The 26,714-nt window shown below is 44.9% G+C and overlaps 1 protein-coding gene across 2 annotated transcripts in view; it reads left to right on the forward strand.

The window, feature by feature from the left end:
* Nucleotides 1-279: 279 nt before the first annotated feature.
* Mipep (mitochondrial intermediate peptidase) overlaps nucleotides 280-26,714 on the forward strand; it is a 128,687-nt gene continuing 102,252 nt past the window's right edge. Inside the window, exons 1-9 of one of the 2 annotated variants that reach the window (XM_075949339.1) lie at nucleotides 280-582; nucleotides 3,112-3,285; nucleotides 6,589-6,677; nucleotides 8,215-8,301; nucleotides 12,822-12,885; nucleotides 16,769-16,951; nucleotides 17,466-17,622; nucleotides 22,249-22,297; nucleotides 24,142-24,202. In XM_075949339.1, the coding sequence (XP_075805454.1) occupies nucleotides 397-582; nucleotides 3,112-3,285; nucleotides 6,589-6,677; nucleotides 8,215-8,301; nucleotides 12,822-12,885; nucleotides 16,769-16,951; nucleotides 17,466-17,622; nucleotides 22,249-22,297; nucleotides 24,142-24,202 (1,050 nt within the window). In that variant the 5' untranslated portion in view covers nucleotides 280-396. The remainder of the gene's footprint in view (nucleotides 583-3,111; nucleotides 3,286-6,588; nucleotides 6,678-8,214; nucleotides 8,302-12,821; nucleotides 12,886-16,768; nucleotides 16,952-17,465; nucleotides 17,623-22,248; nucleotides 22,298-24,141; nucleotides 24,203-26,714) is intronic. The other variant, XM_075949340.1, reaches the window with a different exon arrangement.

The following is a 26,714-nucleotide window of genomic DNA, read 5'->3' on the forward strand; positions in this document are numbered from 1 at the left end:
TTGGATTCCGACTGCATGTGGCTTCTCCAGGATCCTTCCACACGCTGCCACTGGGTCTCCTCTGAGAAGGCTACAAGAAGTCACATGCATTCCTGAAACCTGCAAGAATTCCAATTCCGGACAAGACTTTTCTCCCTGCACTCCAGTAACACGAAGGGCAAGGCAAACGCAGGACGTTCCTTCCTCCAGACACACGAGGGCGCTACGAAACGCCGGGTGCTCAGACGGCGCCGGGATGACGCTCTTGCTTGAGAGTCAACGTGCTCTCGTCCGGGCGCCGACTGGGCTGCGCGAGCGTCACGTGCCGCGGCGTGGGCCGCTGCCTTGGAAACGCAGGCGCGCGCTTCCTGAACCCGGGCTTAGCCGGGACCCGGGAGGGTGCTGCCGGTGGCCGTCATGCTGCGGTACGGCCGCAGACTGTGCGGCCTGGGAGCCGGAGCGGCTCTGCGGGGACCTACAGGCCGAGGCGGCCTGCTTGGCGGAGGTCGCGCCCGGAGAGTCAGCACCAGCTGGTCCCCGGTGGGCGCCGCCTTCAATGTCAAGCCCCAGGGTCGCCGGTGGGACCTGCTGGGAGAGCGCCAGGTGAGCGTGCCGTGCGTCTGGGCAGCGCGGGCTCCGCCTCTTGCTGGAAGGGGACTGTGCCGGGATAAGTACGCTCTCGGGCTGCTGTCCCGCTGGCTTCCCACTCACTCAGCCCTCCCTCTGCCCAAGGTCCCTTTTTTTCTTCTTCTGACTTTAGAGTTCACACTTGTCTTTGGGTTTGTAACGACACTCTTCCATTGAAAACCCCATCACACCTTAATTGTCCATTTCAAGCTGCTTTGAAATAACTTGTTGAACCCGGCATGGTGGCTCCTGCTTGTAAGGCTCTCTTGATGGGTAAAGGCGAAAGGGTTCAAAGGACAGTCCTTTTGGCTCCAAACCGAGTTTGAGACCAACCTGAGTTACCTAAGAACCTGTGTTAAAAAGGAAAGTAACGCTGGGAGGTGGTGGCGCACGCCTTTAATCCCAGCACTGGGGAGGCAGAGGCAGGCGGGTCTACAAGAGTTCCAGGACTGTTACACAGAGAAACTCTGTCTCGGAAAACCACACACACACATACACACACACACACATACACACACACACACACACACACACACACACACACACACACACACACACGAAAGCAACAACAGAACACTATGGAAGAAAATCAGACTTGGAGTTGATTGCTTAACCAGACAGAATTGCCTGTGGTGGTTGGTGTTGGACACTTGATAATGAATGAGGGAAAGGAAGGGACGGTTGAGAGTGGATTATCCAATGGATCCCATTATTTTGTATTTGCAGATTTGTCCTAAAGGTTAAGGGTTATTTTTGCCTGTTAGCTTCTCCCTGTTGGGCGCCTTTCTGAAGACAAGCCTGCGATATAGTTGCGTTGCATTTCGTGGTGTGAACGCCTCTGTGTTTAGTTTTGTCTCTTTGAAAGTTCTTTCTATATAAAATGCTAGAACAATGGCAATGGGTTTTTAATCCTACTGCACGTACTGGCTTTGGGGGAGCCTAGGCAGTTTGGATGCTCACCTTACTAGACCTGGATGGAGGTGGGTGGTCCTTGGACTTCCCACAGGTCAGGGAACCCTGATTGCTCTCCAAGCTGATGAGGGTGGAGGACTTGATCGGGGGAGGGGAAGGGAAATGGAAGGCGGTGGCGGGGAGGAGGCAGAAATCTTTAATAAATAAATAAATTAAAAAAATGCTGGTATTAATGGAGTCTGTGGTAGATCTGCCTCAGTGCTGAGTCGAAAGATGTGACGAGTAAGCTTGGTTTGGAGCGGATGAGAGATAACTGATTTCAGCCTCATTTTTAAACAATCATTTGTGTGTGTGTGTGTGTGTGTGAGTTGGAGAATTTTTTTAAAGTATTTTTATTACATCTGTTCCCCACGCTCTGTGTGTGTGTTCATGTGTATGTGTGTGTACACGAGTATGCGTATGCACATGCAGTGGTCATAGGACTTCCAGGGGTAGGCGCTTTCCTTGCATCATGTGAAATTATGTCATTAACCTTGGTCATAGTGCTTGGTGATAACTGCCTTTATCCACTGAACCATTGGTTTGTTTTTCGAGGCTGGGGTCTTGCTTGTATATCCCTGGCTGGCCTGGAATTTGTTAAGTGCCAGAATTCAGTTGTGTCGTTATACCCCAAATGTTTTCTCTTAAAGCATATTTCTGGGTGGATGTGGTAGCACCCACATATACCTTAGCATTTTGGCTGCTTGGACCAGAGGAATTGAGGTTCCAGGCCGCTGTCCCAGGAAACAAAAGGAACTGTAAAGCATATTCCATATCTATAAAGGAGAATGTACTCCCGACGAGAGAACCTGTGTAAAGTACGTGGCACATTCTGGCGTAGGTCATGTTAAATGTCGGCTCTCTGCTTTCCTGGAGGGCTCGAGGGCTCATGCTTGAACTGCCCTTTAAAGATTTTTAAAAAATGGTTATTTCTGTTAGGTTAGAGATTTTTTTCTTTATTAAAATACTGGCGTGCCTTAGTTTGAGCCAGTGACTGGGTTTGGCATGTGACGTTCACTTGTGAGTCGGCTGTCCTCTGTTTGTAGTCGTGGACATGTGTGGAGACTTTGCTCTGTGAGAGGCACGGTCCTTGGCCTTCACACATGCTTAGTATGTTCCCATGCTGTCAGATGGGGACGCCAGCCTCAGTATACCCTGTGAGAAATCTGAAGCCTGCGAGGAACAATCATGTGACCAAGGATGTAAGCTGATTATGGTTATCGTTAACATCTGTTTTGTGTTGTCTGCATGCCGGGTTAAACCTTTGAATCTTCATGTAGTCCCAGCCATCTTCTCACGGAGCCACTGCTCCGGCAACTTGACCTATGCTATTTGCTTCTTTTTGAAAAGGAAGGAAGGGATGAAGAAAACATAAAATTTGAAAACAGTATAGTTCTGTGTGGTGTAACAGGAAGAGGGACACTGCTCCCAGGCGCACAGATGTGGATAATCTAGATACCAACTGAAGTCAGGGCTTGCTGCAAAAGTTGTTCTAGGGAAAAAAAAAAACTGTAGTTCTGGCTATAAACTGGAAATGTTGATTTGGACTTTTAGGGTCTTTTTGGAGTTCCTGAGCTCAGCACCCCTGAAGGATTCCATGTTGCTCAGAAGGAGGCCTTGAGGAAGACGGAATGGCTGGTGGAGCGAGCATGTACCACACCTCCAGGGCCACAGACGGTCCTCATCTTTGATGAGCTCTCGGATTGCCTGTGCAGAGTGGCCGACTTGGTGAGTCTTAGAAGCACAAACAAGGATGGGTGTGAGTGCAGGCACATGCGTGCCACTGATGATGATGATGATGATGTGTGTGTGTGTGTGTAGGTACATGCATGCTACCTATGCATGTGTATGTGTGAGTGAGGGTAGGCACAGGCATGCCACCTATGCGTATGTGTGTGTGTGTGTGTGTGTGTGTGTGTGAGAGAGAGAGAGAGAGAGAGAGAGAGAGAGAGAGAGAGAGAGAGAGAGAGAGCAGGCACATGCATAGCACTGATTGCATGTGTGAAGGGCAGAGGAAAACTCTCACAAGTCTGCCCTTTCCTGCCACCTTATAGGTAGAATCCATGACTGAAACTTAGGTCACCAGGCCTGCAAGCTTACCTTCTGCTTGCTGAGCCATCTTGCCAAAAAAGGGCCCAAACTTTATTACTTGTATCAGTGAAGGTGATTTTTGGCACACAGAGTCCAAATTAGTGATGGTTCAGAATCTGCTGTAGTTCTGACCTATGTAGAATTTTCCTCGATGTTCCTTCAGTGTTGAGGTTGCTGAATACAAAGCACTGCCCTAGTCACCAGGACGAGTTAAAAAGCATGAGCTTTGCCCGAGTTAGGTGATGCTCTAGTGTTCATTGTTTTTTAGAAGAATTGGGCAGTGCCTCAATGGTAACCTCATCTGGATTAACTGCTTTAATCCCTCCTGCCTATCTTCATCTACCTCTAGCAGCCACTAATCTCTGTCCCCCGCCCCAGCCCCATGTTTGTTTGTGTTGATGGGGTCTCACTGTGTAGCCTAGGGTGCTCTAGGACTCACTATGTGGTTCAAGCTGGCCGTGACTCCTTCAGTGTCCTAGCTTCCCAAGTGTTGGGACTGTCAGTCACTCTCAGTTCTGTCTCTCCTAGAATGTGTAGGGCCAGATACGCATTTGCCACCAGCCTCTCCCATTTGGCCCAACACACCCTCGTTCTTGTTCCTTTCCCTGTATAGAACATTTCTTTCCGCTCACACCCTTGAGTTCAACAGCACCACATTTCAGATGCTAATACATTCCCTGGATTTTAAAGGAAAATGGCTAAACTGTTTGTTGTAAAGGGTTTTGCCCAGGTGTGATGTTTTGGGCCCTGACTTTTACTGTGCAGTTCATGGGGCCTGCTTCCTCAGTGGTGGAGACATCATGGACATGCCCTGCCCAGAGTCCTGTGCCTTACCATCTTCCTGTGTCCTTAGTGGACATCTTAAAGGCGGATCTGTGCAGTGGGCGTGTCTGTCCTTAGTGGACATCTTAAAGGCGGATCTGTGCAGTGGGCGTGTCTGTCCTTAGTGGCATCTTAAAGGCGGATCTGTGCAGTGGGCGTGTCTGTCCTTAGTGGACATCTTAAAGGCAGATCTGTGCAGGGGGCGTGTCTCACAATCCAATCTACTCTGACAGTGCTCTAGTTCTGGAGACCACCTAATTTGTTGTCTTAGTCTGCATCCTCATTAAGTGGTACTCTAGAATTTTCTCCTACTTTTTTTTGTTTTGCTCTTCATGTCTCATGTTTTGAGCTTTAAAACTATTTATGAAGTATAACAGTGTCTCGTTTAAAAACTGTTTTTAGCCAGGTGCAGTGTTACATGCTAGAATGCCAGCACTTGGGAACCTGAGGCAGGCAGATCATGAGCTCGAGGTCAGCCTGGGCCTCATAGTGAAATGCTGTCTCACAACGGACAGCAAACTATAAGAGAAACCAAACAGATTACAATGTAATTTATTTGTATAATTTTCTGCATAAATAATTCAAAAAATGTCTTTTTTAATTTTAAGGTATTTTCTGCCTGTTTGATCTGTACCATTGTAAGGCAAGAATTTCATAAACTGCCAGGAAATGGACACTTTGGTTTTTCTTTTTCCCATGTGATTTTTATGAACTAGGACTGTTGTCTCTGTTATCTCCACACACAAGGTTTTAGCTAATGGAGCTGCATTGCTGGTGCAGTCACTAGTGTGAGGACCCGACTCACTCCCCAGCTCCATGTAAGGAGCCAGCGTGGTGATGCATACCTGTAGCCCCAGCACTGGGGAGGTAGAGACAGGAGGATTGCTCCAGGCTCAGTGAGAGACACTGTCTCTAACACGAGATAGAGAAGAAATTGAGGAAGAGATCTGGTATCAACTTCTGGCCACAGTGCACACGCACAAATACAGGAACATTCACACACACACGTGCGCGCACACACGTTTTGATTTTTCATATTGTATAGCATGTAGAAAGGCAATTTGTAAAATAAGTTGTACATGTTACCCAGCTCATTTTATTTGAATGCCTTAGTAGTGATATTATGATGACCTAATGTTGTACCAGATGTGCCAAACTAGGGATTTAGATGTCTTTGCATTGAATGTTTTCTGATAATAAAATTCGGAAATTTTACCTTGTGATGGTTTTTGTTTTGGTTTTTTAAGACAAAGTCTCCCTGTGTAGTGCAAGCTGACTTGGAACTTTCGATCCTTGTGCCTTAGCGTCCTGAGTGCTGGGGTTGTGGGTATGTTCCACCATGCCTGACTCCCTTGGGTTGGTTTTGTTTCATGATGTAGTCATACAGTCATTCTGTCATACATGGAGAATAGAGAAGATGTGGAGTATCTCATAGTTCCTGTATTTGCTTACCCACCTGTAGGCTCCTTTTGCAGTGCACTGCGATTAACATGAATGCTTGCTTTATATGGTTTCCTAGTTTTTTTCCCCTTTAACTCCTTGATTAAATTATCCTGGTTGGCACAGCGGAAACAGTATGGTTGTGCACTGTTCTAGATGAGGACCAGTAATTCATATTTCCCTCTTTTAAAAGGCCTATAAAGAGAATGTGTTCCCCCTTCCCCGCCAAACCTAGGATGTTAAATTGCTTTTGAAATTAGATGTCATTTTAAAAATGTGCCCCAAGTGGCTTTCTGGATCTGAGTCAGCCTGGGAATGCCACACTGCAGTTTGAGTTCCAAAGTTTTAAAATGTTCAAGACCAAGGTCTGCTCATTGGAATTATAAGATAGGAAGGGTTTGCTGGTTACTCATTTGAAGGTGAAAACCTTGTAAAATGAAGTTCATGAAGGTATATGCTCGGGAATGAAACAAACTTGGTTCCAAGGAACTCCAGAGTTCACAAATATCTAGAAAGAATCTAAAGAATCTGCTTGGCCTCCGTAGAGCCAAATTCAGTGAGGAAATTGACGGTCTAAGCCGAGTGGCACATCCTAAATCTGGCTTTGTTTGCACCCATGATCATAGAATCCAGTGTTCCATCAAAGTTGCTCTTGGTTTTGTCTTTCCCCTTTGTTAGGCAGACTTTGTGAAAATCGGGCACCCTGAGCCCGCATTCAGAGAGGCTGCAGAAGAGGCCTGCAGGAGTATTGGCACCATGGTGGAAAAGTAAGTTTCCTCCACCCCGGGTGTGTGTGTATAGTGCTTGTTATTCCTATGGCAGGTGGGAGGGTGTGTGTGATCTGGCAGCCTAGGACCGTGGGGTGGGAGGGCTGGGGCTGGTCCCCCTCCAGTACTGCTGGGGTATATACCTGTCCTCATTCTCCTTTGTCTGTAATTGACTAATTGAGCCAACTGTTAGGGTTTCTGTGTGTGAAAATGGAAGTAAGTAAGTATGAGATGCTTATAAGGTGTCAGGCACACGGGGACATATGGTAATATATGATATTAAGTATGCTGGTTGGTTCTTGTCCGGAACCTCAATTGATGGCAGATATTACCTTATGTCCCTGTGTGCTGGAACAGCCCTTTGCTGGGGCTGGGAGAGTTGGTTCTGCTGCTTACTGGCCACTACAGCAGAAAAGCTGGTCCAGCCCCTCAAGGGAGAGATGGCCCTACACTCTGGAGAGATGGCCCCATCCCCACCACAGGTGTGGAAAAGCTGGCTCTGGTGGCATGGGCAGAAAAGAGCTGGCTCAGCCCTTGCCTGAGGGGGCAGTCCCAGTGACCTGACTGACGAAAACAGCTACCACCCAGATTCACATCCAGGGCCTTGTGTTGGCCCACCAGCACCTACCCCATCTGTGGCCTGCTGGAGCACATAAAGGGGCTGATCCTGCAGAATCATAGCCGCAAGGTCTCTGTGACTTGGGACAATAGATGTCTGAGAGGACTTTCGGTGAGGTCAAGTATTGCTGGTATGCCAGAAACCAGAGGCCTTGAACCAGACCAGCAGTTCATTGCAATGAACATTTGCATGTAAGAATCGTAGACTGGATGGTGTGAGGGATGTTGACCCTTCTCCAGGATCTACTATGTGGGAGTGGATTCCACTCTAGGCCAGGTCCTAAGGCTGACCTTGAGGGTGCCAGGGCCTTGGGCACCTAGGGAGAGGACAGTGGTGCTACAGGTTGGACTTGCATGGGTCATGGCTTTTTCCTCCCGGTTTTGGCCTAGAGCAGGCGGCTGCACTGGTTTGTTAGTGAGGAATGCACCTACGGTCTAATTCAGTCCTCACGGCAGCCCAACATTGTAGTGCCACAGTTGACCAGCGGCATGGGACTGTGACTGCGCTCCGTGTCCTGAGCTGTCCTATCCGGGGCGGGCCTGCTCCTCTTACCCTCATAGGTACAGTTGGCTTGAGTTCCCGGGTGCTGAGCTGAGGTTTTAAGGAAACCTTGCTATTGGCTCAGCCTTCCTTTCCGCCACACTTGCCTCTGTCCTGTGTGTCCTCCCTGCTCCAGCTGCCTTCCCAGTCTAAATTTACCTCCATGGGGATGGTTTAGGACCTTTGACATTTTGCTTAAGGGATTGCCTGTTTCTATAGTGAACAGTTTCTAAGTATGGCTGTTTTTCCTGGTTCAAAAGACGATACAAAAAAAAATTACTCCCCAGTTTTGGGGTCTGGGCACACTTTTCTCTTGATGTAGAGAACTTTTTAAGAATGGATTAGAAAATCACATGTTTTTATTCATGGTCTGTCTAGGTTGAATACGAATGTGGAATTATATCAGAGTCTGTGGAAATTACTAGATGATAAGAAACTAATGGATTCCCTTGATGCAGAAACCAGGTACTCGCCATTCATTCATTTCCTTCTGACTGACTGCCGGCCAGGCTGGAGAGCCCTCTGGCCCTCTGGGTTGGGATTTCAGTACCTGTGTCTCCTGCGCTTTCCTGAGACTCATCAACACTACGTCTTCTCTTACACCATGTCTGTCTGGGTCACCCTCTTATTTATTTGCTGGATGGCTCTCAAGATCCTTAAAATGATGAGCTCTGGCTCATTAGATTACAATTATTCATTATAACTAGAGGCCTGGTGCTAACTTAGTACACAGGAGTACTTGATATATGACCTTAGAACTTTATTTCTTTGCTTAAAATTTTCTATAAGGTAAATAGAGGACCAGTGAGAGGCCCAGTAGGTGAAAGTATTTGTTGGTAAGGCTGAAGATCTGAGTTCAGTCCCTGGGATCTACATGGTGGAAAGACAAAACTGACCCCTGGAAGTTGTTCTCTGACCTCCTTACTCATGCTATAGCAGGTGTGTACACGCACACACACACACACACACACACACACACACACGGATACACACACACTGATATGCATACATTCATGCAAAATAAATAAATAAATGAAATGTAATAATAAGGTAGGTATGGTAGGCTCATCATTTATTTGTTTATAATATTGGTGTCATAACATAGAAATCATTTTCTTCACTTATTTGTCCTCTTCTTGTTTATGGGACATTTCTATTCTTTGATTACCTAATTTCCCTCTTCCTACTTCCATCTTTTCGCCTGTCTCCATATGATGTAGTTTGCTACTCCAGCTAAAGCTTTATTCCATGGAGGTTCGCTGGGAATGGAACCTCGCTTTCAGTTCAGTGGATGCGCTGTGGGGATGAGTGCTGGGGACTTGGCCTCAGCTGCCCCAAGTGTGCAGGGCCCTGGTCTTGCTTCTCTCCATTGCCCCTGCAGTTCAGAGCCTTAGTGGAGCCAGCTGTGTCATCTCGGGAGGCGTGAGATCTCCTGGCCTGTGAGCTTATGGCTGTCCTGTGTCTAAAGAAGGGTTTTCTTTAGAAGGGAGTGAATTTGATGTTGTAAAGACTCCAGACTAGGCTGGGAAAAATGTGATAAAGTAACAAAAGGTCTTGAACCAGATTTTTCAAACTACACATAAAAATCCTGTGTTTGGAAGTGCTTTCTGCTCCAGTTGGAATATTCTCCGAGATAACGGACGGATGGAGGAATTGCAGCCAGAGGCACAGATCTGGCTGTGACTGCATGGGGTGAGGTAGGGGAGTCATTTCACATCAGGGGAAAGCCTGACTTTAGCAAATGGTGCCTGGCCAGTGGCCTTTCTGGGAAAAGAGAATTGTTCCAATAAAGATTGAATAACTTTAAAAAATTAAACATGGTATTTTGCATTATAATCCCAGATATTCATGAGGCTAAGGCAGGAGGATTCAAGCTCAAGGACTTGCTGAGCTGCAGAGTGAGTTCAAGGCCAACCTTGATAATTTAAAAGATCCTGTCACAAAATAAAAAGTCAAACAGTTGTGACAGCAGCAAAACCAGGGCTGGCTCAGTAGTGAGCTGGTGCTTAGTGTGTGCAAGCTCTGTATCCAGGCAATCAGCCGTCTGTCAGTAATCTGAGAAAGAGAAATAATTAAAGCATAGCTCTCTTGGGCTGTGGAAGGCCTTTCTTGACTTGATACCAAAAGGAGAGATTGACTGGATTATGTAACAATTACAAACTTTTTTTTAACAATTAAAAACTTTTTATGGCCAAACTTTTCCATATAGAGAGGTCAGAATATATAAATGAGATACATCAGTTACATGTCAGAGGGTTAGTATATTTATCATATTAATTGCTTAGAATATATACAGAAGAAGAGTATATGCAGAAATGGGGATAGAATTTGCTTTTGTGAAAGTCTTATTTCACAAGGTAAGGAATAGGAACAGATGCCCACTAATTTACATGTAGATAAACACTGGTCTTGTGGTAGTTGGAAGACGTGGCTCTAGAATTAGACTCCAGGGCTGGCTCTTGGCACCATAGTTGAGTCCTGGTTCCAATTGTAAAAAGGGCTAAGGGAGCATTCATAGTATTACAGCTACAACGGCAGTTAGATGAGATAACTCATGGAAAGTGTTTTGTTCTGTCCCATACGCCCAGATTGGATGTGCGCCGTGAAAAAGTGGACTAAGGCAGAGAATGCCCAGTAGTCAACACAGGCGAAGCAGCATAGGAATGCTTGTTAGTGACTTGGAATAATGGATCCTCTAATTAACTATAGACTGTTGTAAGGAGGACAGTTAGAGAATGTATTTTGACATAGGAATACTTTTTGATCGGTTTAATTTCGTGGAATTTATCTTAAGAAAAAAAAGCAAGGGTAAAGAAATACATATAAAATTTTGTTTTTTGTTTGCTTGGATTTTGAAACAGGGTCTTATGTACCCATGCTGCTTTTGAACTGCTTATGCCTGCCTCCTCCTCAAATGTGGGGTTACAGTGTGTGCCACCATGCCCGGATGCACGTAGGTTTTTAAAAATTACAACAGTTACAGGAATGTAGGAAATATTTAGTCCATACAACAGAACCTAACACAAACATGCAGAGTTGTATTTTTTCATGGATGCATTGATTTTAAAGCTTTGTTTCTGAAGAATATTTAAATATAAGAAGGTGTTCAGTGTTTGTGATGGAATAGTCTAAGAAAAAATGACTTCATAAATTTTTACAGTAAAGTGATACCATGAAATATTTTTGTTGTTGTTGTTGCTTGTTTGTTTTTTCGAGGCAGGGTTTCTCTGTGTAACAGTCCTGGCTGTCCTAGAATAAGCTCTGTAGACCAGGCTGGCATCTAACTCACAGAGATCCGCCTGCCTCTGCTTCCTGAGGGCTGGGATTAAAGGCGTGAGCCACCATCTCCAGGAGACCATGAAGTATTTTTTCTTAAAGTGATACCATGACATATTTTTACTTAAAACACCTTTGATTAAGTAGAGAGTTCTGTGTATTTATTGTACTTAGAAAAGGCAAGTGATATTGTACTTAGAAAGGCAAGTGATATTGTACTTAGAAAAGGCAAGTGACATGAGACCAGTTTTAGGGGCTCCCGTGCACTGTTTAAGAAGGCATACCAATGACTGAATTGTTAACAGAAACTATTTATCTATATATTTTGAGACAGACTCTAGAACTGCCTATTAGTCCAGTATGGTGCAAGCTTGTAATCCTTTTATCTCTCTTTCCCAAATCCTGGAGCTCCAGGCTTCCCAGATGCCCTGCGAGGCTCCTGAAGTTCTAGAATTTTAGACCTTGGGTTGAGTCCAGCTCACTGCTAGAGAATTGGCCTGGTGTATGCAAGGCCCTGAGAGTGACCATGGGGCTGACAGGTGGGGAGAAATTTAGAATAATGTTAATTCTGTTCATTCGCCCTGAGTGTTCCCAGCACTCAGGAGGCTGAGGCAGGAGGATCACAAGTTTGAAGCCAGCTTGGACTATATAGCAGCAAGATCCTACCTTATAAAGTAAAAACAGCAATAAGTTAATAAGTAGAATAGTATGATAAAGCAATCGGGAAAATAAATATATCCATTTCGAAATATTAAAGCCAAAAGAAAATACCGAAATGCTCCATTAGTCTACCACTAGAAATGGATGCAATTAAAGCAAACAACCAAACAAACAAACAAAAAAAAAACATGTCATTTGTCATAGCCAGAACCTGGAAACAACCTAAATGCCCCTCGACTGAAGAATGGATAAGGAAAATGTGGTACATTTACACAGTGGAGTACTACACAGCAGAAAAAAAATAACGACATCTTGAGTTTTGCAGGAAAATGGATGGAGCTAGAAAACATTATTTTGAGTGAGGTAACCCAGACATAGAAAGACAATTATCACATGTACTCACTCATAGGTGGTTTTTAAACATAAAGCAAAGAAAACCAGCCTACAAACCTCAATCCCAGAGAATTTAGATAACAGTGCAGACCCTAAGAGAGATTTACATAGATATAATCTACCTAGGAAGTAGAAAGTAGAAAAAGACAAGATCTCCTGAGTAAATTGGGAGCAGTGGACCTTGGAGGAGGGTTGGGGAGGGAGGGGAGAGGTAGGGAGAGGAGCAGAGAAAATGTAGCGCTCAATAAAAATCAATAACAAACAAACATGTCATTGATAGGAAAGTTGTTAATTGGCTTCAAGCCAGAAGCATCAAGAGCTGCTGTGCTGCACCAGCTGTAGGGAAGAGGAGAATGAATGCAGGGGTCTTGAGAAGCTGTTCGAGTGTGAGCTGATCCTTTTCTTAGTTGCCTGGGGTAGAATGGTGTTGAAATAATTATGATGTTAGCTTTCCCAACTTACGTGCTAAACTAGTAGGGCCTCAGTCAGCTGGAATTGTATTTATCTCTGAGATACTAAACTCTTTGTGGGTATGCTTAGCTGTGTGTTGAAATAGTTTTTATAGTAAGTTTCAGAAGTCCTGATTTGAACATAAAAACTGATTTTTTGTTTATAATTTTAATGAGTTCCTGTAACTTGTGCTCACTGTTTTTTAGGCGAGTGGCTGAACTATTTATGTTTGATTTTGAAATCAGTGGAATTCATCTAGATGAAGAAAAGGTAAATATTTCCTTACCTTTAAAAAATATGCTTTTAAATGTATTTATTATATGTTGTATGAGTTGCCCTGCATTTGTGTATGTGCACCACGTGCATGGCCTTGGAGTTCAGAAGAGGGTTTCAGAGCCCCTGGCAGCAGTTACAGATGATTGTGAACCACCATGTGGGTGCTGGGAACCAATCCCTGGGCCTCTGCAATAGCTCTTAACTTTCTTTCTGTCCCTATCTTTTCTTTCTTGAAACAGGGTCTGTTTAGCCTCAGCTGGCCTGGAACTGGCTACATAGACTAGGCTGGCCTCAAACTCACTCTGCCTCTCTAGTTCTAGGATTAAAGGTGTGTGCTACCACAGGGCACTTTTGTTTGTTTGTTTAGAGAGCAGGTTTTTTATAGCCCAGGTTAGCTCTGATCTTGCTACTTAGTTAAGGATGAACTTGAACTTCCTGTTTTTCTCCAGGCTAGAGCTGAAGGTTGAGCTCAGGGTCTCGTGTGTGCCAGGGCAAGCACTCTACCCACTGAATCAGCTCTTTTTTCTCTTTTGAGAACAGGGTTGGCCTTGAGCTTGCTGTTTAGCCGAGGCTGGCCTTGAATTCCTCGCCTTCCTGCCTTCCCCTCCTACTAGGATCACTGGCCTGTGCCACCTGACTAGGCCTTCAGCTGGTTTTGACTAGTGTTGTTACTAGCATTTCGTTGTTAGAGCCCTTGGGTGCCACTTGACTGGGTAAACTCATAGGACTTTTTTCTCTTGTCATAAAATTCTTCTGTAGGTGATGTCTAAATGTGAGCTCTCTGGGAGCTGGCCCCTCCCCTCGGTAATCCAGAATGAACGGCAACACAGCTAGAGTGTTAGGTATCATGAGTGAGGCTGAGATCTGAGATGGAGAGAGGGGGCTGCTGACAGAGGTGTCTGGTGGGTCCGCACCTTGCTATGACAGCAGCGGTGTCAGTGGGACCCGCAGTGCGTTCAGTCTGGCTGTCCCTCGTGTATGATGGATGTGGAAGTAAAGTAGCTCACTCAGCCTCTCAGCTTTGCTGCCAGGAGTTCTCACACTGGCCTCTGCTGTCCAAACCGAGGCCCTGGGGTGGTACAGCTCAGAGCTGGGGTACAGAAGTGACTGGATGCCATCAAGAGTGGCTCCCCATGCCTCCTCTGCTTGCCAATGGTCTAATTATTATTATTTTTTAAAGATAGCTCCGTCCATCCTAATAAGTGCAGTGAATGCAGAGCTATTTATCTAGGAGCAGAGGCTGGTTTAACAGAATGTCTTGGGAAGTGGGTGGCCTCTTGGGCACGTGCAGCCAGACCTCCATGGCTGAGACTTCTCCATCTGGATCAACCAACTTGGGACATTCAGGAAAAGATGTGTCTGCATGGAGCCGAGAGGAGACTTTTCTAAACAATACTTTTGTGCTCTCACCTGACCTTTACATTGATTTATGCTTCCTGTGTGATTGAGCGATGCTCCACAGTTGACGGAAGGAGGTGCATAGGCTCCATGCAAATGCAGACGGATGGACTGTCGGCATTGCTGTCTCAGGTAGGGGGGTTTGGCACCAGATAACACCAAAGAACAATTATATTCCACATCTGATAGACAGGTCTTTATCTTTCTGTTTGTCTCTCCCTCTTCTTAATTTTGTTTTTTTCCCTCAGACACTGTATCCATTTTGTAGCCCAGGCTGGCCTTGAACTTGTGATGATCCTCCTCCCTCAGCCTCCTGAGTGCTGGGGTCACTTGTGTGAGCTGGTTTTGAACTTGTGGGCTCAAGCACTTCTCCTGCCCTAGTTTCCCGTGACTAGCTTACCTGTGGCTCCAGGAGGTGTTTCTAGTAGTATCGCAGGGTGCTTAGAGTCCGATGCTTGTGCTGTTTGGGAATGATGAAATGATATGCTCAAAAGAGCACTGGAGTCAGAAAGTCAACTACATTTCATTTTCCAGAGGTTTTAGCACTTGATAAAATTTGGGGGATGACTAATTTTATTACAGTGTGCTTTATTTTTATTTATTTATTTACAAAAAAGCTTTGGGAAAAATTTTAGAGCTAAATTTTTAATGTTCATCATTTTTGTTATTCCACTGACTACCACTAGATGGCAATACATTGCTGCAAGAGAAGTCTGGACTAAAGGCATTGGAGGTGCAGGAAACCTGTATTTCCCAGTGAAGTTTGGCTTTTCTTTATTGAAAACTTTAGGTTATTATTTTACAAATTTTTTGAGACAGGAGTCTTGTTATATAACCCGGACTGGCATTAAACTTGCAATATAGTCCAGGCTGACTTTGAGCATTCAAAATGCCTGCCTTAGCATTCGCCAGTGCTGGGATTATATGTGTGTATCACCATACCTGGTTTATATCTATTTTCTTCTTCTTCTTCTTCTTCTTCTTCTTCTTCTTCTTCTTCTTCTTCTTCTTCTTCTTCTTCTTCTTCTTCTTCTTCTTCCTCTTCCTCTTCCTCTTCCTCTTCCTCTCCTCCTCCTCTTCTTCTTCTCTCTCTTTTTTTGAGGTGGGGGTCTCATGTAGCCCAGAGTGGCATGGAATCACTGTGTCGCTGAGGCTGACATTGGACTTCTAATCTTCTGGTTTCCATTTCCTGTGTGCTGGAATTGCACACATCCAGTTTGTGCAGTGCTGAGGACCAAGCTTAGGGCTTTGTGTGTGGTAGACAAGCACTCGGCTGAGATACACTGCCCCAGTCCTTCTCAGCTTCTTGCCAAATACATCTTACAGATGTGTCTGGAAAAAACTTGGGATGCTTAATAATTTTTTAAAGGTGGGTTCTAAGATTACCTGGAGTCCACCATAAGCCAGTCTGAAGCCTGACTTGTTTTCCCTCTAATAGACCTCAGAGATTCCATAGGGTACAGTTTATATTTCGTCTTCAAACATTTGTGGTGCATACTGGGAATGAGACTCGGCACGTAGAGAGAGCGCTTGCCTGGCGTGCATGAGCCCCTGCGTTCAGTCCTCAGCACTGCATAAAGCAAGGATGATGGAGCAAAGCTTGTAATCCCATCATTCCCTGGGGCTGGGATCTGCGCATAGATGGAGGCAGGATGATCTGAGGCTTAAGGTTATCCTCAGCCAGCCGGGGTTGTATGAGACTCTCGAAAAATTTTCTTTTTGAGGTGGCTCCTTTGACCATGGGCCTACAGAAACTCCTTCTCCATGGAGATTGTGCTCAGGAGATGTGCTCTAAAGCTTACATGCCGGTGCTAGCCCCAGCCCCAGCCCCAGCCCCAGCCCCAGCCCCAGCCCCAGCCCCAGCCCCCTGGTGCTTGACTGTGAGGAGCTGGTCCATGTACCACACACTTGGGACCTAGTGTAGAGTGCAGCTCTGCCCCACAGGCCTCTGTCTGCCTGTCTGTCTATCTATTCTATTTTGAGGCCGGATCTAAGTGAGCCTGAACCAGTGGTCCTCTTGCCATGGCGTCCTGAGTCTAGCACAGCAGGCATATACCCTGTGCCCTTCTTGAGTCTGCTGTAAAGGGCTCTGCTGCTGTCATTCTATAGGATATGTGTGTGAATCAGAGCCTCTGAACAGAACCTCTCGGGTGTTGACTACTGTGTTGTGAAGAACTGTTTCTCATTTCCCTTCCTCCTTTGCCTTTTAGTCTAGTCTTGTAAGATTCAACATCTTTGTAATCTACTTTTCAAATACTTAATTTTCTTTATTTCAGAAATACTATAAAAGTGCTACTGAAGAGGTGTAACCAGGTGTAACCACTTGTTGACTGACTTAATGAAGGTTTTGTTTGGAGGGCAGAGGATTACACTCAAGTGTTCTGTATTAGCAATTCAGATATTGATTTTCCCCCTACTCTAGACTGTTTGTGAAATGCTGATTTACATCACTTTTAAATACCTTTCCTCCCACTTGTAGCGCAGAAGAGCAGTGGATCTCAATGTTAAGATCCTGGATTTGAGCAGTGCCTTTCTTATGGGAGCCAACTTTCCCAACAAGATACAGAAGAATCTCTTGCCACAGCACATTCGGCACCACTTTGCCCGCGATGGGAGTTACGTTGTCATCGACGGTCTACATGCAGAAGCCTCGGATGACTTGGTAGGAGTCCTCCATTGCTTGTTGTTCAGCTCCCGTCTGAACACCAATAGATGTGTATTACTGCCGTTTCATCTCCATAATCATTAGGAACATGTTATTATAGCCTTAAAGTGTTGTTGCTGTTTTATTACTAAGTAGCTCTGAAAATTTAATTTGTGGCACAGTTAATTCCACAGATGCTTTGAATATGGGAAGCAGTTAAAAAATTCATGTCTCTCAAGGAATTCATTGACTAGTGACCTTTAAGGTCACGTCGTAGTCTCTTTTAATGCGTGAAGTGCTTTCTGGCACAGAGACAGAAGCATTGGCAAATTGACCTCCCAGAGCCCTGCCCCATGTGCAGCTGTGTCTCATAAGAGCACTGTAGACCCGGTGTGACTGTTCCTTTCCTTGGGAAGCCATGGCTAGCTCTGGGAAACCTGGGAGTCTTGGCCTGGGTGGTGGTTGTGCAGGATTTTGAGCCGTGCTATTATCTTTGACTTTCTCTTCTTTCCCTCTCCCTCTCTAACTACAGGTTCGGGAAGCTGCTTATAAAATTTTCCTTTATCCCAATGATGGTCAGTTGAAATGTCTAGAAGAATTGCTAAGCAGCAGAGATCTTCTGGCAAACTTAGTAGGTTATCCTACATTTTCCCACAGGGCCCTCCAGGGAACCATAGCTCAGACTCCAGGTGAGCCCATTTATCCAACTTCTAAGAACAAACAGGACTTGGAGGAAACAGCATTTCTCCTAAGTGGGTGGGTGGATCGACAGTGCTGGAGAGCCACCCCAGGGCACTGTGCTCGCAGCCCAGAACTTCTGATTTTAAACACACACACGTATATGACATTTGCTTTGAAGCCCAGCCTATCTTTGAACTCAAGATCTTGCCTGAGCTTCCTAGATGCTGGAATTATAGCATGAACTAGTATGTTCAACAGTGTCTTGCTTTTAATACATTAGAGAACCATTTAATAGAACTTATCTTTAGAGTTAGTAATTTGCCCTATATTGTGTGTAGGTGCTGAGAGCAAGTCAAATCTAAGTTTTCACTTGTTCATTTAAACTTAACTTTACTCTGACTCAGCCCAGTGTCCTCATTAGTTGGGAGTGAGAGGATGAGGGGTGATGTCATAACCAAGCCCAGTCCTGTGCAGGAAGGTCCCTACTGGGTGAGCAGGGAACTGGGATTGGACAAACTGGCCTTGCGCTGGGCTAAGGAACCTAGGAAAGAATGTCAGGCACAAGGAGTGGTGGGAATACAGATGAGCTCTTCAGAGGCATCTTAGCATTTGATAATTGAGGCAGTCCATCAGCAGCAGGGTGCGGAGGATGGTGCAGCCCTTAGAGTCTAGGTGCGCTTTGGAGGTGTCTGGAGAGGGAGGAGAGGACTGCAGTTTTCTGCACAGCATGCACACATGCTGTTGTAGAAAGAGGGAGCACCGGGAAAGACTGTGTGGAGGAGTTCCCAGCCTTCCTGTGTATCCCCTTTTTCCAACATGCTCCTTCATACCTTAAAGTTCTTTATGTTTTTCTCACTCTTCCCTATACAGCCTCTTCCCTCAACCTGGCACACTCCTAGCCTGGGTGCCCTTGCTCAGATTTGCAGCTTTTCACGGCTGAGCCCCAAACCACACCTCTTCCATGATAAATTTCCAAAAACAATGTGCTCTTTCCGCTTTCCTTGGACTTTGCCCTCGAACCTTTAAAGCACTTACTTTTATTTACTTTTTTCTGCCCATTATAGAACTCAGGGCCTCACACATGCATCTTCTTGGTCACCAAGCTTATCAAAGTCAGCTCTTAAAATTGGTTTCGTATAACTTAATTTCTAAATTGATATTATATTAATTATATATATTACATATATATTTATTTTGTATTTTTTGTTTTCTGTTTTTGAGTTTCAAACTGTTGAGAATGACGTTGAATTCCTGATCCTTCTGCCTCTACCTGCCTAGTGGGAGATTGTAGGAGTGTGCTACAACACCCGGTTTTATTTTGTGGTTTTTGTAGGTACTGTTATATCAGTGGGGTTAAAATGTAGTATTTCTACTTTTATACTGTATAAAATAATATTATTAGAATGTTACTTATTGTTACTGTATTATATGTCATTTAACTCCTCACCAGTGGGAATCAGGAGCCTGCTTTGATTCAAGATACAGTCAAGATGCTGTTATCTTGAAAGTGGCCACTGTGGGGGGCTGGAGAGATGACTCAGTGGTAAAGAGCATTGGCTGCTCTTCCAGAGGTCCTGAGTTCAATTCCCCACACCCACATGGCAGCTCACAACTGTCTGTAACTCCATTTTCAGGGCACCTGACTCTCACACCAATGAACATAAAATAGGAATAATAATAATAATGATAAATAAATAATAAAATGAATTTTTAAAAAGTGGCCACTGTAGATCCATGGCTATGGGGGCCAAGGACTCTGAGATGATTACGTTGAAATATTTCTTTAAAGGCTTGGGGCTATATAAGGTCACTAAGGGAGTACACTGTAAGGAACGGCTGGCTCTGGGCTGCTCTGGGTTCAGGCTGTGCGCAAGAGCCACAGTGCTTTGGGGAGGAGTGGGACAGCAAGTAAGAAGGAAAGGAAGCAGAGTGTGTCCTTCAGGAAGCCGCTCGGAGAGGCCTGAGGAGAGCCCTGTGGCCGGTCGGTGTGGAGAGGACTGGGGACTGGCCCTTGGCACAGTTGGGTTTATTAGGGTTCACTGGGCTCAGTCGTTCATCGGATCCCATCAGTGGCAAGCAAGTGGTTGGCAGTCAGTGCAGTGTGACCTGTGTCCTTAAAGACTTAAGGCTTACTGCCAGATGGTTAGTACAGGCAACAGCACCATGGGATTTTAGCAGGTGATCAGATGGTGCGTGAGTTTCAGGATGGTGATGATATTGAAGGAGTGGCGAGTCTTCACTGAGAGCCGCGCAGGAGAGAAGTGAGGTTACTCTGGCCGTCCATCTGGTGACTCAGTTAGAGGCAACCATGTAGTGAGCGAGCATTGGGTTTACTTTTAGGGAGTTTCACATCCAGTACTGTGTGTGTGTGTGTGTGTGCGCGCGCGTGCGCACGCGCGCATGTGTGCACGTTCACGCGTGTGCATGTGTGTGTGGGGGGCTGAGGTAGATGTTGAGTACCTTCAGGTACCTTCCTCAGTTGCTTTCCACCTTTTTTTTTTTTTTTTTTGAGACATGATCTCTCCCCAATCCTAGACTTCACCATTTGGGTTTGGCTGTGACCAGGAAGCCCCAGGGAACAGCATGTCTCCACCTTCCCACGGTTGGGGTTGTCAGCCAGTGCTCCTACACCTGTTTGTTTTTCTCCCGTGGATTTTGGAGGCTGAACCATTGATCCTCATGCCCACATGGCAGGCACTTCCCTGACCCCTCCATCTCCTCGTAGTCTTTTTAGTATATGTTTCCAGATTCTTTGCATATCACCAGAAAAACAAAGTGGGCAACTGAGTAAAGCATGGCGGTGTGGAAGTCAGATGCATACGAAGAGATTTACTTGGAACCGCTGTCTGTGGTAGCTGGGTGATGGGAAGAGGTTTGGATGCAGACTTTTGTCTCCTTTCAGTTTCTGACGCAGTTGGCTTGGCACACGAGACCGAATCTGAGATTTCTAAAGATGACAGGGCAAGGAACTGCGGCTGTGGTTTAGGTTAACCCCACTCCCTGCTTAGCGTTTCATTTCACTCGGAAAGGAGATAGCTTCAAGAGAGGGCAACAAATTAAACCCATAGAGAAGATCATCTGGAAAATATAAAGAAGATGTTTGTGGCTGACTGAAACACACATAAAAGCACTGCAAGGCGTTTGGGGGCAGAAGGCGCCATGGGACATGGGACACTTTCCATGGGAACGGCGGGTTTACTCTTGTCCTCATGGGGCCTCACCGGTGCTACCCTGGCTGAAGAGCTGCAGTTAGCACCAGAGTCTGCTTACAAGGCCTTATGTAGTGTTGCTTGGGGTCAGTACCTAGTAGGGTTTTACATTGTCTGTAAATGGCAAAAGTGACCAAGGGAAACTATGCTTTTTAAAGTTGAGTTTTTGGTGAACCGTTTTTCTAGACTGTACTGATATTATTTATATTTTTGTTAGTGAATATTATATAAAGGTGATGGGTTTTTGGTCTCATTTTTGTTTAAATACACCATGAACTTTGACCCTTTTCGCTCTCCATTGTCCTCTCTCTTCCTTTTCCCCTACTGTGCGTCCCCTTACTCTTGGCTATGATCAAAATGCATTGTAAACGTGTGAAATTCTCAAGGAATAAGCTAAAACTTTTAAATGACAATCTCTAGTTTGATCCAGATTCCTGAAAACGACACACTTTATGGCTGAGTAAAGCCCCATCTTTCTCTCTCTCTCTCTCTCTCTCTCTCTCTCTCCTTCTCTCTGTGTCTCTCTCTCTCTCCTTCTCTCTGTGTCTCTCTCTCTCTCCTTCTCTCTCTCTCTCTCTCACACACACACACATACACACACACACACACGGCATATTATTGTTTCATCTGTTGATGGACAGCCTGGCAGTTCTGGACTGTTCTGTGATTTGGCTCCTGTGAGTGGATGAATGTTGCTGTGGCACACTGACTGAGTCCTTTGGACATCACACAGGGCTGGTGGTTGGGCAGTAAGGTGGTCCTTTCAGGTTCTGAGGTCCCTCCACTGATTTCTAGAGTAGCTGTACATTACATTGCCACTGGTAGTGAACAGAGATTCCTCCTTGCCCATCCTTGCCAGAATCTGTTTTGTGTGTGTGTGTGTGTTTGTTTGTTTTTCTAATAACAGCCATTCTGATTAGAGTGGGGATGGAATTTCAGTGTAGATTTTCATTTCCCTGGTGGCTAGGGCTGTTGAGCAATTTTGAGACAAGGCTCCCCTTTGAAGCTGGACTGGGCTGACCTTGACTCCTGCCACAGTATCACGTGAGCTGAGATTACTGGCATGCACTGATTTTTAGGACCAAGCCAGCATCTAGCCATCCTGAAATTTAGTAATAATTGCATATGTGTCTGACACTTTCCATACATTTGGATGGGAATTTTTTCTCTTTTGCTTTCCATTAATGCTCTTAACATTGGGTGTAATCTGAGGCTTTGGATAAGTACTCCGTAAGTTTAATTTATTTTTTTACACGAGATAATCAGTGTCAGAAATAATTCCAAGCATATGGAGGCCACTCTGCCTACCCAAATCATCTCTCTGGGGAAACTAGATGTGTGATGACCCTCACAGTACAATTTTGACATGTATATCCATGTGATTTCACATAATTGAAGTTATTTTCTTTTGGATTTCATCTTTAGAGACCGTCATGCAGTTCCTTGAGAAACTATCTGACAAACTCTCAGAAAGGTTAGTCGGTATTGTATTTACTATTTTAGTTGTGCGGTCAGCTTGTGAGTGTGGTGTGAGTATGTGTATGTCTGTATGTGCACAACCAAGTATGTTTGCAGGTACACATACACACATGTGCACGTGGAGACTTGAAGTTGATGACAGCTGCCCTCTTCTCACTCTCTTCCTTATACACTGAGACACGTTGTCTCACTTGAATCCAGGCTTGCCAATTCAGGTCGTCTAGCTACCAGCTTGCTCCGGGGACACTGTATCTCCTCTTAAATGTCTGCTTGGCTCGGACGTGGGTCCTGGGGATCCAAACTCTGCTCCTCACCCTTGTGCACCTTCTGAGGTGTCTCTCCAATTTCTGCAGTTAGATTTGTTTTAAAAATTAATAAGTAATTTACTGAGAATGTAAGCTTAGATGTTAGGTCTTTTGGCGAGGGGTTGTCCCTTCTTGAGAAGACGTTGAGAGCAGCCTCCCTCAGATACCAGTCTCAACAACTTAGCTAGTTCTCATTGACCCACGCACGTTCTTTAACAGCCCCTCATACATACCTGTTTAACCTTAGCCTTTCCAAAGTGTTCTTGAAACTATTTGTTTTAAACTGTATCCCTAATTATAACAAACTCATAGATAGTGTCACATGTCTCTTGGGGCTTGGATGTCTCAGGGGAGCCTGGATGCAGTGGGTCTCCTGGATTTGATTTCTTTTTTTAAAGATTCTCTGCTTTGGGGTTTTTAATGCCAAGCTGCATTTCCCTTTCTGCCCCACACCCCGTGGTGGTCCCATTTGTACCTTGTTGTTTTCTCTGTCCTTCCTTCCAGTCCCTTACCTCCTGTCCCTGTTCTCAGTGGGCTGTCTTCCAGCACTTGGAGAAGGGTTCCAGGAAGAGAGAGGTATTGCCATGGTTTGGGAACCCAGGCAAAGGTGGCCCCTTATCTGCCTCACAACGCAGTGTAGCTTCTTTTGCCATTTTTGATCATAGGAACACATTGTGTGTGCTCAGATTTCTGTTTGGGATTTTTAAAAATGGTTTATTTTATGTGCTGAGTGTTTCATCTGCATGTATGTGTGTGCACTGTGTGCATGCCTGGTGTCTGTGGAGGCCAGCAGAGGGCCTCAGATCTGATGTGAGTAGCTGTTGGATGCTGGGAACTGAACCCAGATCCTCTGGAGGGTTCATGCTCTTGACCCCAGAGCCACTTCTCCAGGCCCATCTGTTAGGATTTTAAATTTGTGCTTTTGAGTCCCTTTTTAATTTGGCTCAGCTTTGTCCCTTCTAACATCTTTTACTGCCAGTGACGAGGGACCGTCAATTAAGAAGTGTCTTAGTTTTCTCACTGTTGTGTGAAGGGTCTCCGTTTATGTATAGCTATAGATTGTATTTTCAGCAAAGGTACCTTCATAAGTTTGTAGCTTTATATGTGTGTGTATGTAGCATGTTGATTCTAAAACACTTCCTGTTACTGCCTGGAGTTTTTCTGTAGGGAAAAGTGATGAATAGCTGTTGTGCATATAAAACATATGGATGTTTTATAGAGAGGAACTTGTTAGTTTCCTGCATTTCGGGTGCTAGTTTAGAGACTTTAAGAGTCTGCTGATGAATCTTTACTTGGTTTTGCTTCCCAAGCTTTAGTACTTTCAAGGCTTGTATCCACAAGTGCGTAAGGTGGAAATTGTGTTGACATTAGATCTATGTAGTTGCATATGACACTTGAGTAAAAGTTAGATTAACACAGTTTGCTTTTGTGGTAAGACATACCTAATTTTATTATGACTGTTGGAAAGGTTATAGAGTTATTCTTATTGCAATTACTAATTTTTTTCTTAAGTAACAATAGACTTGTTTTGCAGAGCTGCAAAAGATTTTGAGATGATGAGAGACATGAAAATGAAACTAAATCCTCAAAATTCTGTAAGTTAAATAAGTTGGATTTTTTAAAGTAATGTAAACACAATTTCAACTAAAAGCATTATCTCTTTATTCTAGAACCTTTATTTTAGAGAACCTTTATTTTCAATTTTTTAATTTGTTCTTTGCAGTTTTATATATATGTATAAGTAATTTGATCATTTTTCCCTTCCCCATTAGTCTCTTATCCCTTCCCACCAAACCCCTTCCTTTCCCATCAAGTCCCCCTCACGTCTTTTGTGTATGTGTTCCACTGCACCTGACTAGGGTGCCCATATGAGCTCGGGTGGTGGGTTATTTATTATTTCATCTAGGGCAGCGTGCCAGGAGAATATGGCTCCTCTCCTCCACACCCATTAACTGCCTGGAGCTCTTTAGGGAGAGGTGGGGTCTTATTAGCCCCTCTTCAGTCATCAACATGAAGTCATCTTCATCAGAATGAAGGAATATGGACGGGCCCAGCCCTGGGCAGGTCTTGTGCAGGAAAAGCCACTGTTGCTGTGAGTTCATGGGCGCAGCAAACAGTCATGTCAGGAAGACAGCGTTTACAGCACCCCTTGCTCTACATTCCTTCCAGCCAGCCCCCTTCCACGATGTCCCAAGCCTTGGAGAAGGGCTGTATAGATGTCCCATTGGAGGCCGAACATCCAGCAGTCACTTTCTCTCAGCACTTTGACCACTTAGGAGTCTCTGCAGTAATTATCAGCTGCTGTAAGCAGAAGCTTCCAATAGAGGCTGAGGGCGGTACTAGTCCATGAATATAAACATAATGCATAGAATGCGGTTTGATATTGTTTCTGCTTAGTAACCATAGTAGGTTCTGCCATAGGGCCTGTGACTTCTGCAGCCATGGCTTCTGATTAATTGGGTAACAGTACCAGACATGTGCTGCTGTGGCATGGCCTCAGATCCAGTCAGGAAGATTTGGTTACTCCCGTAATTGTCATGCCTCCATTACATACCTGGGTACATATTGTTGTTTCTGGGACTTCTTAGGATTTCCTGGAAGTCTCTGTAGTCTTTTTAATGTTGGTCTTTCTTAGTGAATTTGGTATTGAAGTATTTGATCCTAATTTGAGGTTACCTAGAAACTCAGCATTTTTATCAATTAGTTGATGTGTGTGTACATTTATGAATATATATTAACAAAAATGTATTTGTGAAGCACTTTCTTCTGTTCAAGTCAGCTTCCCATCTCAAGGTGGCCTTTGATAAAGCTGAATGGAGGCTTGATTAGCAGGTGGCAATTTGAACCTCATACCTCCAGCGCTTGCTGTATCATATGGTCCAAGTGGTAGAGCAGGTGGTATGCGTTGGCTCGGGCCTTCTCGAGCGCCCAACTCACAACCGGCATGGTTGCGGATCTCTTAGTGTATGGGCCAGAGGAACATTACCCAGGTGAGGAACGTGTGTCTCCAGAATCCAAGCAGGCCCACTAAGCTTTGTGCCCTTTCTTGGTGGTGGGAGGGCCCAGTGCAGTAATTATCCTTCACCTTGGAAGGAATGTCTCTGCATGCCCCACACCACTGGGCTCCTGAGAATTTCACTGAGGTAGAAGGCCCTTCAATTTTGGTTGGGTTTATTTCTCATCTTCTGATGTGCATATTCATTACCAACAAGTCCAAAATTGTTGCTACCTCCTGCTCACTTGAACCAGTCAGCAGAATATCATCAATCTGGTGGTATTTTGTGGAAGAGACAGATGACCAAGAGCCTTTGAGCTAAGTTATGACACAGGGTTGGAAAATTAATATCCCATTGTCTATAGTGTTATTTTCAGTCATAAGGTCATATGATCTCATAGTATAGAGCAAGTGTCTTTGTGACCAGAATGCTGCCCAGGCACTTGGGATGTTCTGAAGTGATGGGGTTGCAGACATTAGGATCCTTGTCCATGTGGCTCAAATGAACCACAGGCTTTCTGCAGTTGTCTACACCATTTTTTGGTAGGTGTTAGTGTTGGTGAGTCTCGATTTGATAGTACCTGTCAGGGCTGTAGGCCAGGGAAATATAAAGAAAGGAGCCTTGTAGATTTGAAAACGATGACAGTTTCCCAGCCTTACCCACTAAGAAAGAGATGATACATTGCTGGGCTGGATAGACTTAGGGTAGCAGCCAATCTGGGATCTTGCTATGGCTGTATCTGACCTGGCAGCTAATGTCAGTCATCTACATCTGTGCAGTGGTGGGCACAGCCACGTAGGATTTCAGACAGCAGATCAAAATCCAAAGAATTAAAAATCTCTTAAAGAAAGCTAATTCAGGGACTGGAGAGATGGCTCAGTGGTTAAGAGCACTGGCTGCTCTTCCAGAGGTCCCAAGTTCAATTCCCAGCAACCACATGGTAGCTCACAACCATCTGCAATGAGATCTGGCGCCCTTTTCTGGCATGTGGGCATACATGGAGGCAGAATGTATACATAATAAATAAATAAAACCTTAAAAAAAAAGAAAGCTAATTCAGTCAAAGCTGATATACCTTGCACCTTCCCTCCCAACATTTTTGTATGACTGA

This window comes from Microtus pennsylvanicus, chromosome 15, assembly GCF_037038515.1.
Source record: "Microtus pennsylvanicus isolate mMicPen1 chromosome 15, mMicPen1.hap1, whole genome shotgun sequence".
NCBI classification, from domain to species: Eukaryota; Metazoa; Chordata; class Mammalia; order Rodentia; family Cricetidae; genus Microtus; species Microtus pennsylvanicus.